Source organism: Staurois parvus, unplaced genomic scaffold, assembly GCF_062004578.1.
Source record: "Staurois parvus isolate SC_StPar_1 unplaced genomic scaffold, SC_StPar_1.0 ptg000918l, whole genome shotgun sequence".
Lineage (NCBI taxonomy): Eukaryota > Metazoa > Chordata > Amphibia > Anura > Ranidae > Staurois > Staurois parvus.
This window is the reverse complement of record NW_028318714.1, coordinates 104-17,500: the sequence shown is the minus strand read 5'-3', so window position 1 is coordinate 17,500 and position 17,397 is coordinate 104. Positions and strand designations below refer to the sequence as shown.

Below are 17,397 nucleotides of genomic sequence, written 5' to 3'. Positions count from 1 at the left end.
TCAGAAGCAGGCCTTGGATAGGGCCTCTGGTTAAAAAAAACACTGTAGCAGCCCTGGGAGACAAAGAATCTCCAGTCGACATGTGATCACTATCAAAGCTGACATTGCATGACCAAGAATCACTCTGGTTCCTGATCCTTGATGGGGACATGTGTTGTCATTGATTTCTAACAGATACAGACAGTATTGGATGGTAGTTGGCACATGGGGTTCAATCACCGCTCCATCAGCATAGGGTGTTCTGCAAGGGGACCCTAGACTACAGCAGGAATCTGCAACCTTTTCCACATTTTGTCAGTTTACAAGAATTAGACAACGGGTGTAGAGAAGAGAGACAGCAGCGCCACTCTAAGTGTAGACTGTTAAAATCAGGCAGACTTACTGGTAAAATTGCACTCCCATAGATAGGTAGGCATGTCAAGTTATGGAGGTCCAGTGGGCCGTCCTTTGGCCGTGCTCTGAGTGTTTTCCCGCTGCTCCGGTGGTGTCCGGGGCTCGGGGAGTAGCAGAGGGGTGCAGGGATGATGTCACCGCATGGACCAGGTTTCCAAGATGGCGTGCGTTCGGAGCATGCTCACTCCTTCGTCAGGCCGATCATCGGCCAAAGGACCTGATGCTCCCACTGTATCTTCATCACTTGACATGCCTACCTGTTACCTATCTATGTGAGTGCAATTTTACTATTAAATCTGCCTGATTTTAATCATCTACACTTAGAGTGGCGCTGCTGTTTCTCTTCTCTACTTGCATTAGGAGTATCTAAAAGCTCTTACAGTCAGCTACCTCCTTGGACAAGTCCATACTACTACAAGCCCCCCACTATAGATGGACTTGGACACCACCTCCACATGGACTTTCTACTAACCTCCATTGCTGATGGTCCATGCCCAAATGCACACAGGGTAGATGTGTCTTAGCACTCCCTCCCCCCATCCACCTCTGAATTAGACAACGTGTGGGCCAGTGAACAATAGGTGGGGTTAGATGGTATGGCTTAGATCTCAGATCAGCCTCCTTTCCTAAGCCTTCAGAAATCAGCCCCCACTTGTGCACTTTCACACCTCAGAGAAGAGAAGTACAAAAAAGAGAATGATACCTTCAAAGGTGTAATACAAACAAACAATGAGAATTATGCATAAAATATCAACACTATATTCTGTGTCTGACAAAACATGTCTATTAAAACACTTTAAAAGCACATATGCATATTAGCCATCCAAAGTAGCTGGTTATATGGTATTGAGATCAACTTGTAAAAGGTCGACGTGTTTCGCGGGAAAACTCTGCTTCATCAGGACCTTGGATCTCAATGTAAGAAACTGAAACAATATATACACATAGATTATAATCAAAACAAATGAAACGTTATGCAAAGTCCCATTTTTGGACATCTCTTTGCTAAATACAGCAGGGATGATCTGTCCCAAGGTCCAGGCGCAATATATATGTTCTCTTTCACACCTCACATTAGCCCCCCAATTCTGCGTCTTCACACTTCAGATCATCCCCCATTCCTGCTTCTTCGCACCTCACTTTTGCACTTTCGCACCTCAGATCAGCCCCCACTTTTGCACTTTCGCACCTCAGATCAGCCCCCACTTTTGCACTTTTTTGCACCTCAGGTCGGCCCCCACTCCTGCAGTTTTTTGCACCTCAGATCGGCCCCCACTCCTGCAGTTTTTTGCACCTCGGATCGGCCCCCACTCCTGCAGTTTTTTGCACCTCGGATCGGCCCCCACTCCTGCAGTTTTTTGCACCTCGGATCGGCCCCCACTCCTGCAGTTTTTTGCACCTCGGATCGGCCCCCACTCCTGCAGTTTTTTGCACCTCGGATCGGCCCCCACTCCTGCAGTTTTTTGCACCTCGGATCGGCCCCCACTCCTGCAGTTTTTTGCACCTCGGATCGGCCCCCACTCCTGCAGTTTTTTGCACCTCGTATCGGCCCCCACTCCTGCAGTTTTTTGCACCTCGGATCGGCCCCCACTCCTGCAGTTTTTCCCACCTCGGATCGGCCCCCACTCCTGCAGTTTTTCCCACCTCGGATCGGCCCCCACTCCTGCAGTTTTTCCCACCTCGGATCGGCCCCCACTCCTGCAGTTTTTCCCACCTCGGATCGGCCCCCACTCCTGCAGTTTTTCCCACCTCAGATCGGCCCCCACTCCTGCAGTTTTTCCCACCTCAGATCGGCCCCCACTCCTGCAGTTTTTCCCACCTCAGATCGGCCCCCACTCCTGCAGTTTTTCCCACCTCAGATCGGCCCCCACTCCTGCAGTTTTTCCCACCTCAGATCGGCCCCCACTCCTGCAGTTTTTCCCACCTCAGATTGGCCCCCACTCCTGTACTTTTATGCGCTTCAGATCGGCCCCCATGCCTGCATCTTCACTCCTCAGATCGACCCTCATGCCTGCATCTTCACACCTCAGATCGGCCCTCATCTTCACACCTCAGATCGGCCCCCATGCCCTCATCTTCACACCTCAGATCGGCCCCCATGCCCTCATCTTCACACCTCAGATCGGCCCCCATCTTCACACCTCAGATCGGCCCCCATCTTCACACCTCAGATCGGCCCCCATCTTCACACCTCAGATCGGCCCGCATCTTCACACCTCAGATCGGCCCGCATCTTCACACCTCAGATCGGCCCGCATCTTCACACCTCAGATCGGCCCGCATCTTCACACCTCAGATCGGCCCGCATCTTCACACCTCAAATCGGCCCCCATGCCCGCATCTTCACACCTCAGATCGGCCCGCATTTTCACACCTCAGATCGGCCCGCATTTTCACACCTCAGATCGGCCCGCATTTTCACACCTCAGATCGGCCCGCATCTTCACACCTCAGATCGGCCCGCATCTTCACACCTCAGATCGGCCCGCATCTTCACACCTCAGATCGGCCCGCATCTTCACACCTCAGATCGGCCCGCATCTTCACACCTCAGATCGGCCCGCATCTTCACACCTCAGATCGGCCCGCATCTTCACACCTCAGATCGGCCCGCATCTTCACACCTCAAATCGGCCCCCATGCCCGCATCTTCACACCTCAGATCGGCCCGCATCTTCACACCTCAAATCGGCCCCCATGCCCGCATCTTCACACCTCAGATCGGCCCGCATCTTCACACCTCAGATCGGCCCGCATCTTCACACCTCAGATCGGCCCGCATCTTCACACCTCAGATCGGCCCGCATCTTCACACCTCAGATCGGCCCGCATCTTCACACCTCAGATCGGCCCGCATCTTCACACCTCAGATCGGCCCGCATCTTCACACCTCAGATCGGCCCGCATCCCTGCACTTCCGGACTTCAGATCAGACCCAGGTTGTGCACTAAAAGGAACACGGGTTTTATATTCATACCTGTTGAAGTCGATGCCTCTAGGAGGAGGAAAATGGTGGACAGATAGTCCTGTTCATGTAACTATGTTCACAGATGCAAATGTACATACATTGGTACTAGTAGGAGTGCAGACACACAATCATCGGTAGCGTTAGGAAAGCCTCTCCAGAACATGGTGGTGGGGTTCAGGTGCAGACAGGCCATACTTTTGTAATTAACAGCCTGGTGATTTGCCAATTACAGCCTGTGGCACTGCATTTGCAAGAAGCCGGTACCCACCTGGAAGCAGTGCCAATCTAAGCCCATGATCTTCCAGGTGATTGTGAAATTACTTTGCATGGCCATCCTGGCAATTTTTTCCTGGGTTGGCAATCTCTGGTCCACAAATTGCAAGTGGGAAGTGGTTAATTCTAGAAGTTCTTGAATGTGAACTTGTAGTAATATGTTTTTTTGTTTTTTTTTCTTGTTTTGTTTTTTTTTAAATGCTGTACACACAGAGGGATGCCCTGGAGGAAGAGATTCACATTGAATCAGAAGATCAGGGAATGTACAAGTTCATGTCAACTCCACATCTCTTTAAACTTCTAGACTGTCTGCAGGAGTCGCATTCCTTTGCCAAAGCGTTTAATTCCAACAACGAGCAGAGGACCGCGCTCTGGAGAGCAGGTAACACGTGGGGCAGAATTGCATTGTGGGTCCCCTGTAGGAAAGAATGAAGGGAGTACTGATGGTGACTCTTTGTTCTGTAGGCTTCAAGGGGAAATCCAAACCTAACCTACTAAAGCAGGAGACCAGCAGCCTGGCCTGTTGTCTGCGCATTCTGTTCCGGATGTATACAGACCAGCAGCGGCAAGACTCCTGGGATGTGATAGAGCAACGACTCTTAACGTAAGACTCCGCCACTGTTTTCAGGCTCCTCTATCTCCGGTCTGCATATGCTACAAAAACATTGTGAAAGCTTCTCAGATGATGTCTCTCCCTTTACTGTATTTCAGCCACAAAAGATGAACAGAGCTGTTAGGAAACAAACTCCCTTTCCCCCCTTTATATATACATTAGTCTATAGAAACAAATTCCCACCCCCTTTATATCCACCTACGTTACAAACTGTAAAAAAAAAAAAACCCTTAATGAAGCCTGCTATAAATTGAAAGAAATGCATAGAGATTGCAAGAAAATACACATTGTTAAAAAGCTTTGCTGCTGTTTTGATTGTTTTCAGTTTCAGTGGCAGCACCAGACCTTCAGACCTGAGTGGCAGGATGCAGGGAGGATCCCTGGTATCTGTGTGTGATCATCAATCTCTCTGCAACAGTCCAACTTCCCCTACTAATGCAAGCCATAGACGGCTCGAAAACCGGCCGTTTTTTCGTCCGATAAACGAAACATCGGTCGTTCGTTAAACCGACATAACCGCCAATTATTACAAAAATCGGCTGACCAAGTCATAAAAATCATGACATATAACAGGTCACGGCTCATGCGCATATTTTCTTCGTAACGACGATTGTACGATTTGACCATCATTAACGCGAAAATCGGTCGTTTTCCACGAATTTTCCAACATGACTGATAATCCAACAGTGGAGAAAACACGAAAAACTGCTGACAAATTAACCCGCTACAGTGCGAAAATTGGGCGATTAATCTTTCAGGCGAAAAATCGGCCGATTTACGAATTGTCTATGGCCGGCATAAGTCAGGACTATGGTTCTTCAAGCATCAGGGAGCGTGAGCATTGCTGAGGGCCATAAGGAGAAGGGCCCCTTTGGGTAGTGGAGAAGAATCTTCTCAGAAACTTTACAGGATCATTGCCCTCGGACCCCTCCTCTCCTCCATCTACACCTCCTCCCTTGGAAAACTTATTCACTCCCATGACTTCAATTACCACCTCTATGCCGACAACACCCAAATTTACCTCTCCGCCCACATCGCCCACCTCCTAAACGACATATCAGACTGGATGTCGTTCCATTTCCTCAACCTTAACCTATCCAAAACCGAGCTCCTGGTCTGCCCCCCACCCCCCCCATCCTTTCCATCACTACTAACAACGCCACCATCTCTCCCACCCCACACACCAAAGTCCTGGGTGTCACCCTGGACTCCCACCTCTCCTTTCTACCCCATATCTAACTGCTATCTAGGTCTTGTAGGCTCCACCTCCGTAACATCTCCAAGATACGCACATTCCTCACCCCAGACACCACCAAACAACTCGTACATTCCCTCATCATCTCACGCCTTCTCACTGGCCTACCCAAACGAACGCTATCCCCACTCCAGTCGATCCTGAACTCAGTGGCTAGACTCATCCACCTCACCAACCGCTCCAAATCCGCCTCCCCCCTCTGCCAATCCCTTCACTGGCTCCCGGTTGCCCAACGCATCAAATTCAAACTGCTTACTCTCACCTACAAAGCCATTCACAACGCCGCCCCAAACTACCTAACTGACCTGATACCCAAATACTACCCTACCCGTGCCTTCCGCTCCTCACAGGACCTCCTACTCTCTAGCTCCCTGGTCTCCTCCTCCCACACCCGACTGCAGGACTTCTCCAGGACTTCCCCCATTCTCTGGAACTCCCTAACCTCCTCACCTTCAGGCGCAACCTGAAAACCTCCTCTTCAGGGAAGCCTACCCAACCTCACCTAACAACTAACCTCCACCACTCCATCCCCCACAGCCATTTCCTCCTGTACCACCTTCCCCTCCCTCCTAGATTGTAAGCTCAAAAGAGCAGGGCCCTCGAACCCCTTGTGTATTGTATTGTTACTGTATTGTCTCATGTCCTGTCCCCCACTATAATGTACAGCGCTGAGCAAACCCTTTGGCGCTATATAAATACTGTATATTATTAATAATTAGTCATTGTTACCTGTGATATAGCAGAAAATGCCGCTCTGGTTCCTCACAACTGGCTGTGCCTAGTGACCTTGGCTGTGCAAGCACTGTCAGGCGAGTAGTGTCTTCAGGGACCCATGGCATCCTCTGGAGGGAACCCTAAGTTCCAGGAGACCCTGGTTGATAAGGATGCATTAAGACCTATAATGACACCATGTTTGCCCAGATGCACCTTATTTTAAAGATTCTCTCACAAGAACCTATTTCCTCAAACCCGGGTTAATGTCACATAGATCACTTTTGCTTGTTTTGGGTATTGCATCGTTCTGGTTGGATACTCGTGAAGCAGAGCGAGATCCATTTTCTTTCTAAGGATCTGTGTTTGTCATTGCAGTGTGTGTAGTGAAGCCCTCACCTATTTTATCACTGTAAATTCCGAAAGTCATCGAGAGGCCTGGACTAATCTACTGCTGTTACTGCTCACCAAAACCCTCAAAGTTACAGACCGGAAGGTAAGTACACTGATTCTGTGATGACCCCCTTCATCCTGTCCAGCCTGACAATCTTCCAGTAGTATCAGCCTGCCATTTTCTCCAATTGCTCTCCACTGCCCCCCCCCCCCCCCCCCATTCAGGCCTCTCAGGTCATTTTTCTAGAGCAGTGTGTCCATTCATCATAACATTGATCCCCCTGTTGAGTCCGTGTATAGTATTGTGGCAGAACAATCCTGTGTGGTAAATTGTCCATTTATGTCAGTGGTTTCTTCTGACCTCCCAGGTTAAGGGCTCCCTCACCTTTTTGCCCCCTGCGGGAAGGGCAGATAAGTCCAACATGTAAGGGGTTTCTGTATTTCTTTAGATTTAAAGTGATATTAAAGGTACATTTTTTTTTTTTTTACATTTCAAAAATGTTATACTTGCCTGCTCTGTGCAATGGTTTTGCACAGAGCCGCCCCGATCCTCCTCCTCTTGGGTCCTCTGTCAACGCTGCTGGCTCCTCCTCTTCTCCAAGTGTCCCAATAGCAAGCCATTTGCTATGGGGGAACTCGTTAATGCCCCGAACCCCTCTCTGTATGACAATAAGACACAGAGCGGGCCTGTGATTTCCTATGTACTGTAGAAAGGGGCTATGGCTGCCTTTAGAAATGAACAATGCCGCAGAGTGCCAAAAAATTAGAATGTGCATTGTTAGGCACAACAGGAACATGTACAATTTTGCGTTTCTGAATAGCACAAGTTTGAACTCAGGCTAACATTTTCCAGAACCCCTTTCACCCAATTGGGGAAACGGCCTGGAGCATGTTTATAATTTGCAGAAGTGCTCATAGGATCTCAATTTTGATCTTCTAAAAAAAAAAAAAAAAAACCCTTCATCACGGTATGCTGATCCCTGACTCCAGCCGCTGGTTCCACCTTGTTCCTCTTGAAAGGCCCTGCATTGTCTGCCCTCTGCTCCACCTTCAATGCAATGTGTCCTCAACGTTTGTCTTTGTTTCTGCAGTTCAAGGCACACGCCTCTAAGTATTACCCTCAGCTGTGTGAGATCATGCAGTTTGACCTGATTCCCGAGCTGCGTGCGGTGCTGAGGAGGTTCTTCCTACGGATTGGGGTCGTCTTTAAGATCTGGATGCCGGAAGCGGAGCCGCAGGTGAACAGCATGAGTCCATTATGATTGGTGCTGCTGGGACGGTTATGGTAGACGAACAGTACAGTGGAGAGTGCTGCTTGAAGACTGATTCCTCTGCATATTAGTCAGACAACCGGCCTACCTTCTCATCCAGTATTACACGTCATGTCTGCCACCAGCCTGGACTGTGGGCAGTGGAGGTCAGCCCCTCCCCCGCGGAACGTAGGTTTAGGAACTCGTTAAAATGTCTCTTATGTTCTCCGCAGTGTTCACACTTGTTTTAGTTTTTAGTTGGATGGAGATAAATCTATAATTTTATTTTTTCTACTTGGGGTAAAGCTTTTCATAGTCTGATCCTATTTTACTCTTTCACTTTTATTTATTTATCCCCCCGTGATGACCATGCCACAGTATCAGATGAGGAATGGGGGGGTTTGTAATGCTGGATATTTATTGGTAAATGCCTACGACACTGTCGTCATGTATAGAGATCAAAGGGGTCAGATTTACAGAAAGGTCCCCCTGGGTTTGTGTACCCTGCTGGGTGTAACTGAGAGGTTGGCTACACAGTGCTGCCCCCTAGTTCTGCCTCCTGTGCACACAGCTCAGAGGCACATTTGGCACTACTCGGGCCTGACTCACACTGAAGGAATACACTTGTTCATTTCTGTAATGAGAGATCAGATCTGATCATTCTAAATTTCTTGCAAATAGACGGCTTGTTTCTGGCAACGCCACTTATGCACACAATATACACCCATCAAACATCTCCTGAACTGGAGTTTTGTCCAGATAGAAATTTTGTAGCAGCTCTGTACTGTACCTGGGAATTTGTATGCTGCTCCAGTAAAACACCTTTCCTACTATAAGGGGTTTCTTCCAATTCCTGCACACATGTGGTGTCCATTAGGATGGGTTCCCACAATCCCTGTGCTGAATTCCCAGGTCTGTACACTTGCTGTACCAATTGAGGGGTTCCCACCATGCCTGCACTGTTTTTGGGTCTGCAGACTGGCTGTGCCTATTAGGTGTTCCCACCATTCCTGCTTTGAGTTCCTGGGTCTGCTACCTGCTGTGCACATATCCCTACCCCGACTATTCTTGCTGCATATTTATTTAATATTATGGAGACTGGAACACACAAAGGTGGGTGGAGACACCCCATGGGTACTGGGGCCATACAAAACTTCCATCTGGACAGGAACAAGGCTGAGAACATTGACAGAGGGAGATCTCAAGGCTGGTGTACCCAAGACTTAGAAGAAACAAGTGGACCTTCTATGAAGTTACACCTGCTAATCTGACAGGCCTCTGCCAACTTCATGAAAGTGAAATTAAAATTGTAAAAACATTTTTTCTACCCCTCTAGGTGAGGTTGACGTTACTGAACCACATGATTCTGGGAAAGCTGAGAATCCCAAATCGTACAAAATTTGTTTCTTATGAGGGTTGGTATCCTCTCCTCAAAGGAACCCGCAGTGAGGCCTACAGGAGTCTTTAATCAGGGGGTGGTGGTGAGGGAGGGATTCATTGGTATCTCCACAATTTATAGATCATATATGGAAGTGGCTGGAGGTTATCCCAGGACATGTTTTTTCTACACACAACCAGCTTCCTGTCTCCCCACCGTAGGTATTTCTGCCCTCTGTCCTGTATGAGGACTTTGCATCGATTTGGTGTCTGTTACAGGTATATTTAAGATGTAATCTTTTGGTTTGAGTGGTGTGATCCTTTACACATAAAAATATCAGTGCATCCCTCATCAGTTTCCTGAGTAGCTCCCTGGAAGATAGGAGTCTTCCACTTTTCTGCCATTGGCCAGCGATCCTAAATGTTTTAATACATGTTTCCTGTGAGAATGAAATGAAGACCCTGATTGGTTCATCACACAGTCTGCTGTGTACAGTGTGTAGAGGGAACTGATGTGGCTGGAAGGGAGTTGCATTTCCAACACCCCGTGTGTCCAGCCGTATGACGTCCCAACCCTGAGATTCCACATAATCTGTGTCTGATGTCGCACCCGACCGCATCTCTTCCGTCCTATTTGGTCATGTCCTGCTAACTCTGTACTGCACATGACCACATCCTATCCCTTCTGTTTATTAAGTGCAGGCCAACAGCCATGCTGTCCATGTGTAGTCCTAGTTGACGTAAATCCCACCAGTCCTGTTTACCACCCCTGACTACATCCTTACTGCACATCTCCTGCTACATTCCTGCCATACATGATCTCCACACCTCTCTAATACACGTGCCCTGCAAATGTCACCGGTGACCCTCCCCCACCTGCATGTGATCAACCCTTTACACACTGAACAGTATCTGTCTTGGAAAATTACAATGAATACAGCTGACCCCAATGAGTGATCATATGATCTTCATGCATAGGGCTAGTCTGATCTGTGGCTCCTCCCATTGTCAGGGATGGAACGGGACATAATAACATTATTCCTGTACCTCATTCTATATAAATCTATGTTCTATGTACGATATTTCCCGCTCATAATGTGTAAATTATTTTTTTCTCTGATTTTAATTTGCTCTAAACTGTGTGATGTGGCCGATTCTGGATGTAAACTTTCTGAATGATAAAAGGCTGTAAAGTTTTCTATGTAAGATATTATAATGTATCATATTGTTATAATATATTCTGCTTTAATCGGGTGGTAAATCAATCAATAAAGCTTTAATGGTGATTGTGGGAGCTTCTTCCGGTACACACTAGATATCACTGTTATGAGAGCGAAGAGTGAGGAACCGGATTCCAATACACTGACTCCTCATTAGACCTGCAGATATGATGAAGAGTACTTGTCTGTGAGGTGCTGTACAAGCTGGAATTGGCAGTGGCCTGTTCACACCTTTGTGCTTTAACAAGTATTCCCAGATGTGAACCTTACCTGGTGTATTCCTTTAAAATTTGGTTCCACCCACAACTGAGCTATTTGTTTTACAGGTTTAAAAGGACAATTCCTGTGTTGGTCATCAGTGCAGCATCACAAGTATGAACTGATAAATATATGTACAGTACTGCTAAATTATGAATAAACAAATATAAATGTTACCTACATGTAATCTTAGAAATAATAAAGGGGCTTCTAAACATAAAGGGCAAGGCAGACAGTCCACTGAATACACAAGTTCCAGTAGTGTCAGTCTGTGCAATGTAGATAATACACTCTTCACTCAGTTCCCAAAAGTAATTATGATGTGTATTTATTCCACCACCTAGAAGATGGCAATCCCTCTAGGGGTCCAAGAACACCAAATGGCTTTGACCTCTTAGTTTAGTAGGAAAGGAAATAAACACGTTGTTCTAGTGGTAGTATTGGCCTCAAGTAGTCCAACACAGGTCAGATGGATGCACCTTCTAACATCCTCCAAATATACTCCAAGCGATATCAGATGTAAGATCAGATCATAGTGTGAACTCGACTTGAGTATCAATATAAATAAAAGAACTAGCATATTGCACATGCAAGCCCAGCACTATAGGATAAGTTGCTCAATCATAGATGGAGTTGCACACTGCTATCCCTGGGCTTCTGTGGTGCTCCCACATCCTCTGATGGATGTCTGAGGATCCTCCTGGACTTCTATAAGGCTTTTTTTTCTTCTGTCTGGGTGTCCTGTGGTTCCCCCTGGGCGTCTGTGGTGCTCCCACCTCCTCTTTTGGGTGTCTGAGGATCCTCCTAGGCTTCTATAGGGCTTTCCTCTTCTGCCACTGTGTCCTGTGCTTCCCCCTGGGCTTATATGTTACTCCCAACTTCTTGCAGATATATGAACCTTCTATGGGGCTTCCCTCCTCTGGTTGGGTTTCTGAGATTCCCCCTGGGCTTCCATTGTGCTCATCTCCTCCGATTAAGTATCTGAGGCTAACCCTGCTCTTTTACAGCTCTACCATCCTCTGGCATGTGTCATTGGTGCCACTGGGCTTCCAAGGTGTTCCCTTCCTCTTGTTGGGTGTGTAAAGCTCCCCCTGCAGTTTTATAGAGTTCCCCTCCTCTGGCTGAGTGACTGAGGTTCCTCTTGGGCTATTATGGCCCTCTGTCCCTTTGATTAGTTGTCAGTTTCCTACTGGAGTCTGAGGTGCCCCCCCCCCTTTTTTTTGTCTGGGTGTCCAAGGCTCCCATGCGCTTCTGTGTTGCTCCGATCCTCTAGGAGATGTCTAAGGTGTCTTGGTTTCTCATCCTAAGGCTAGGTATCTAAGGCTTACCCTGGGGTTTCATGGTGCCCGCACCCCCTTTATCTGTCTGAGGTTAACCCTGCTCTGGATTCTATGGTGCTTCACTCCTCTGTATCTGTGTCTGAGGTCCCAGGATTCTTAGGATCCTCCATCCTCTGGTGGGAATTTGAAGAGTCCTCTGGGCACATATATAGGGTTCCCCATCGCTGCCTGTATTCTATGGCACCCCCATCTTTTGTGAGGTGACAGGGCTTCTCAGGCATATCGCTTCTCTGGTTGAGTGTCTAAAGAAGCCTTTTCAACCTTTATTTTACCCCAGAAGAACTTTTATTAATTTTCATGTCTCGGGAAACCAATAACAAAAATTATAATGTCTGTATCCTACAGTGTGGTAAGCTGTAGATCTAGTTGTCAATAAAAGGATATGGCTTACATAGTGTTTGACACCCAAGTTGGACCATTGTAGAGCTTCCTCCTGCTTAATATGACATTATATTTAGTAATAATCAGGAAATTAAAACAAACACTTCATTATATTAGCCAGAAAAGCAATGTAGACAGGTCTTCTTTCATTGTTCCAGGAAGAAAGGCCTCTTAACAATATAGTCAGTGGGAAGAAGGCAGCAGCGTTGGGGGGATAAATTAATCCCTTACAAATCGCTAAAAAGATCACGGGCGCTGAGAAGCAAGAGCAGAGACTCCACTGGAGCTAAGCCTATGACCTTGGAACCATGTAGGCACCATCAGTTGGTACCGTGTTTCCCCGAAAATAAGACAGTGTCGTATATTAATTTTTGCTCCCAAAGATGCGCTTATTTTCAGGGGATGTCTTATTTTTCCATGAAGAAAAATACGGTACAATTTATTGTTAAATGAAAATAAAGAAAATTTATTACCTGTATACGGTTTGGTAGTTGTCAACGCACACCAGACAAACTGTGAATCCTACAGTATCAAGAATTAACTCATTTATTCAATGACAATCATGTCATCATTTTCTGGAACATCATAACAATCATCATAACAGGCAGTGTCACCAGAGACAGACCAGCACTCACCACCTTTGCTGCGTCCCATCCGCTCTGATCCTCCTGTTCTTCTACACGCATCTGCGAAAGTCTCCTCCTCTCTCCCGCCCTGCGTTCACCGCTCACTCCGACTTCCGCTCCGCCTCCACACAGCAGTGACGTCAGGACTCCGCGTAACGTCACTGGTTGCTACACGCCAGTCGGGGCGGTTCTAGCAACCAGTTTACGGTAAATTAATTTTCATTCTGAGACAGAGCCTAGGGGGGGCCTTATTTTCGGGGGGATGCCTTATATTTCACCCAGAAGGAAACCTGTAAGTAGGTCTTATTTTCCGGGGATGTTTTATTTTTGGGGAAACACGGTAGGTCAGTCCACTACTGCTCAAGGCAGTAAATGGTTGAGAATAATAAATGTAAACATGTGCAGCAATTAACTCCTACCAAACTCAATATAACAAAAAAATGCCGAAGATATATGTTTACACAAAATTGAATTACCAGAAAAATAAAATGAAATTTATAAAAAGCCATTCACAACACTGCCCCTAACTACCTCACCAACCTGATTCCCAAGTACCACCATACCCGTACCCTTCGCTCCTCACAGGACCTCCTTCTATCTTGCTCTCGGGTCTCCTGCTCCCGCGCACGACTGCAAGACTTCTCCAGGTCCTCTCCCATCCTCTGGAACTCACTACCCCAATCCATCAGACTGTCACCTTCCCTCCTCCTCTTCAGGTGCTCCCTGAAACCCACCTCTTCAGGGAAGCCTACCCCTCCCTCACCTAACAGCCGTTCTCCTTCATTCCTCCTACCACTCCATCCCCCGCAGCCACCTCCTCCTGTGCCACTACCCCCTCCCTCCTAGATTGTAAGCTCGAAAGAGTAGGGCCCTCTAACCCCTCGCGTACTAGTTGTACGTTGTAGTTGCTGTACTGTTTCTTGTATTGTGTCCCCCCCCCCCCCATTGTACAGCGCTGAGTAAACCCTTTGGCGCTATATAAACTCGATGTAATAATAATAAAAAAAAAAGGTGGAGAATTAAGGTCCGGCCAACATTAATAATAAATTAAATTCTTTCTGTGCTGTGAATTTTCATTGTATCACTTGCAATGATGAGCTACGCCGCTTACTGAAAAATTATGACCCTCTTTTTTTATGAGAAGTAATAAAGTGCTCAGTAGTAATAAATGTTTCAGTTGGGGAAGAATCCGCTTCTCTCAGCAACGATCCACAGGTAAAAGCGCGACAGACATAAAGAAAATGACCTATATAGTGCAATATGTATTTAAACAAACTGGGCATATAAGCGCAAAACCGCCAAGAAACAAGTGTAACTCCCTCCTCATTGGCCTACCCCATCGCAGGCTATCCCCCCCTCCAGTCTATCATCACTCATCCACCTCACTAACCGTTCTGTATCTGCCAACCCCTCCACTGGCTCCCAGTTGACCAACAGATAAAATTCAAAACACTATGACAGACAAAGCCATCCACAACACTGCCCCAATTTACATAACCGATCTTATCTCTAAATATCACCCAACCCATACTCTCCGCTCCTCGCAAGACCTCCTACTCTCTTGCTCCCTTATCACCTCCTCCCATGCTAGTCTCCAAGACTTCTCCAGGGCGTCAGCCATCCTCTGGAACTCCGTACCCCAATCTATCAGACTATCACCTACTCTACTTCCCTTTAGGCGATCACTGAAAACCTCTCTCTTCAGGGAGGCCTATCCCGCCCTCTGCTAATACTGGAATCCTCTTCCAACCACTCCATCCCCCACAGTTTTTATCTATTGTACCATTCACCCCTCTCTCCTAGATTGTAAGCTGCAAGGAGCAGGGCCCTCAATTCCCTCTTGTATTGTTGCTGTATTGTCTCCCACTATAATGTAAAGCGCTGAGCAAACCGTTGGCGCTATATAAATCCTGTATAATAATAATAAAGTGTAACAAATCCAGCACTCTTTAAGGTGAGCATTCTATGCCCAAGGATCTTCGCAACCTAAAATAAGTTGCTCTGAGGGTACTTCTAAACCACTTACCCGAACTAATAAAACCATATGTATAGGAATGATCACGGCAGCCTTGAAATCAAGTGACTGAGCCCCCGATGATGACATTTTCTGATGAAATGCGTAGGCATGACCAGGACATTCTGACGTCATCACGCACATCAGCTGATCTATGAGAATTCTCTTCTGTGAGGTTCTCATATATTGTGATGGTACAGCATCTACTTTTAAATGTATGTGTGTATATTTTCGCTTCTAATAAATCAAATGGTTTGACAAATTACTGCTCTACAGAGCTTCTTCCTTTCTTTTGACTATCTTACTGTTGAGTTGAACGGATTTTCTATCTGACATCTACTGGAGGCAAGGGTCTCTTGATTTCAAGCCTGTTGTGATCATTCTTATACGGGTGGTTCTGGTAAGTGGTTTGGAAGCGCCCTCAGAGCAACTTCTCTTTTTGGGTTGGGAACATCTTTAGACATTGAATAGTAACCTTAAAGCTGGATTTGATACACTTGTTTTCTGGGCTGTTTTGGAGTTTATATACATGGATTGTTCACAATTGTTTCTATCACGTCAGTGCACATCTCTCTGTTTTGCATTGGAGTTCACATACTTTATATACACTATATTGCCAAAAGTATTGAGACGCCTGCCTTTCCACGCACATGAAGTATAATGGCATCCCAGTCTTAGGGTTCGTTCACACTTGACTTTATTTCTAACTTCTCAAACGCCCCTTTGACAAGCGTTAGGCGTTTGTGAAGCGTTTTTAACGCTCCAAAAACGCCCTATGCGCGGTTATGCGGTGGTTGGTAGGCATTTGCCAAGCGTTAAAACCGCACCACAAACGCCTATAATGAAGTTTAAATGGTATTAATGCTCTGCAAACGCTGGCCAGGCGGCACCATAGACTTGAATGGGCTTCAACTCCTCCTGACTTGACCAGAGGCGTCCGTTTCGCCGTGACGCTAACGCTTCCGTGTGAACATCACTGTGTGCTGCCATGTGCAGAATTTTCAGAGGCTTAACCGCTTCTCAAACGCCTGTCTGATGCCTGCTGACAGAGCTAGTGTGAACGTAGCCTTATGCAGGCCATAGATGGGTCAAAAACCGGCCGTTTTTCCGGCCGAAAGAAAAATCGTCCGATTTTCGTACCATGTGTGGGTTAGTTCGTTGCCTGTGTTTCGAGTTTTTTTCTCTTTTGGTTTATCGGTCATGTTGGGAAATTTTCGGAAAACGGCCAATTTTCTCCTCATTGATGGTCAAACTGTACGATCGTTTTTACGAAAATTTCTCCTTCCGGCAGGCTCCGTAGACTGTGGGAGGGTAACAAAGGTCACAAAATTACATCATTTCCTGTTACAGGTTATGATTTTCACGGCTTAATCGGCCGAGTTTAGTAATCATTAGTGGTTACGTCGGACCGATATTTCGTTTATCGAGCGAAAAATCTGAATAATTTCGTACCATCTATGGCAGCAATGGGCAAACTACGGCCCGGCGGACCTTTTAATCCGGCCCGCGGAGCGTGGCAAACATTGGCTGTCAGGATGTGTGTAGGCGGGGCAGCGTGAGGAACGTGAGGGGAGCTAGGCTCCTCTCACAGTCCGCCCTGAAGACCGGAACGGCGCGGGAACACGGCGGGAGGAACGCGCGGAGCAAAGGTAAGTGAATTGACACAGGGGGGACTTGGGGACTTAATATGGGGGATGAATTAATATGAGGAATGAATTACTATAGGGGGGATGAATTACTATATGGGGGATGAATTACTATGGGGGGATGAATTACTATGGGGGAAGAATTACTATATGGGGGATGAATTAATATGGGGAATGAATTACTATAGGGGGGATGAATTACTATATGGGGGATGAATTACTATATGGGGGATGAATTACTATGCTTACTATGGGGGAATATTACTATACTTACTATGGATGACACATACACATCATTCATCTACTCTTGGTCCGGCCCCCGGGTCCAATATATGAACCCATTGCGGCCCTCAAGTCAAAAAGTTTGCCCACCCCTGATCTATGGTCTGCATTAGTCTGTAGGGTTCAATATTGAGTTGGCCCCGCCCTTTGCAGCTATAACAGCTTCAACTCTTCTGGGAAGGCCGTCCACAAGGTTTAGGAGGGTGTCTATGGGAAGGTTGGACCATTCTTCCAGAAGCACATTTGTCAGGTCAGGCACTAATGTCGGGGGAGGAGGCCTGGCTCGCAGTCTCCGCTCTAATTCATCTCAAAGGTGTTCTATGGGGTTGAGGTCAGGACTCTGTGCAGGCCAGTCAAGTTCCTGCACCCCAAACTGGCTCCTCTATGTCTTTATGGA

General features: G+C 46.9%; 1 protein-coding gene across 1 annotated transcript in view; it reads left to right on the top strand.

Moving 5' to 3' along the window:
* The window catches only part of LOC149442049 (brefeldin A-inhibited guanine nucleotide-exchange protein 2-like), a 104,133-nt gene extending 93,614 nt beyond the window's left edge, over nucleotides 1–10,519 (top strand). The window contains exons 36-39 of the mRNA XM_089656571.1: nucleotides 3,848–4,016; nucleotides 4,100–4,238; nucleotides 6,592–6,709; nucleotides 7,698–10,519. Coding sequence (XP_089512697.1) covers nucleotides 3,848–4,016; nucleotides 4,100–4,238; nucleotides 6,592–6,709; nucleotides 7,698–7,868 — 597 coding nt within the window. The 3' untranslated portion in view covers nucleotides 7,869–10,519. The remainder of the gene's footprint in view (nucleotides 1–3,847; nucleotides 4,017–4,099; nucleotides 4,239–6,591; nucleotides 6,710–7,697) is intronic.
* Nucleotides 10,520–17,397: the final 6,878 nt, after the last annotated feature.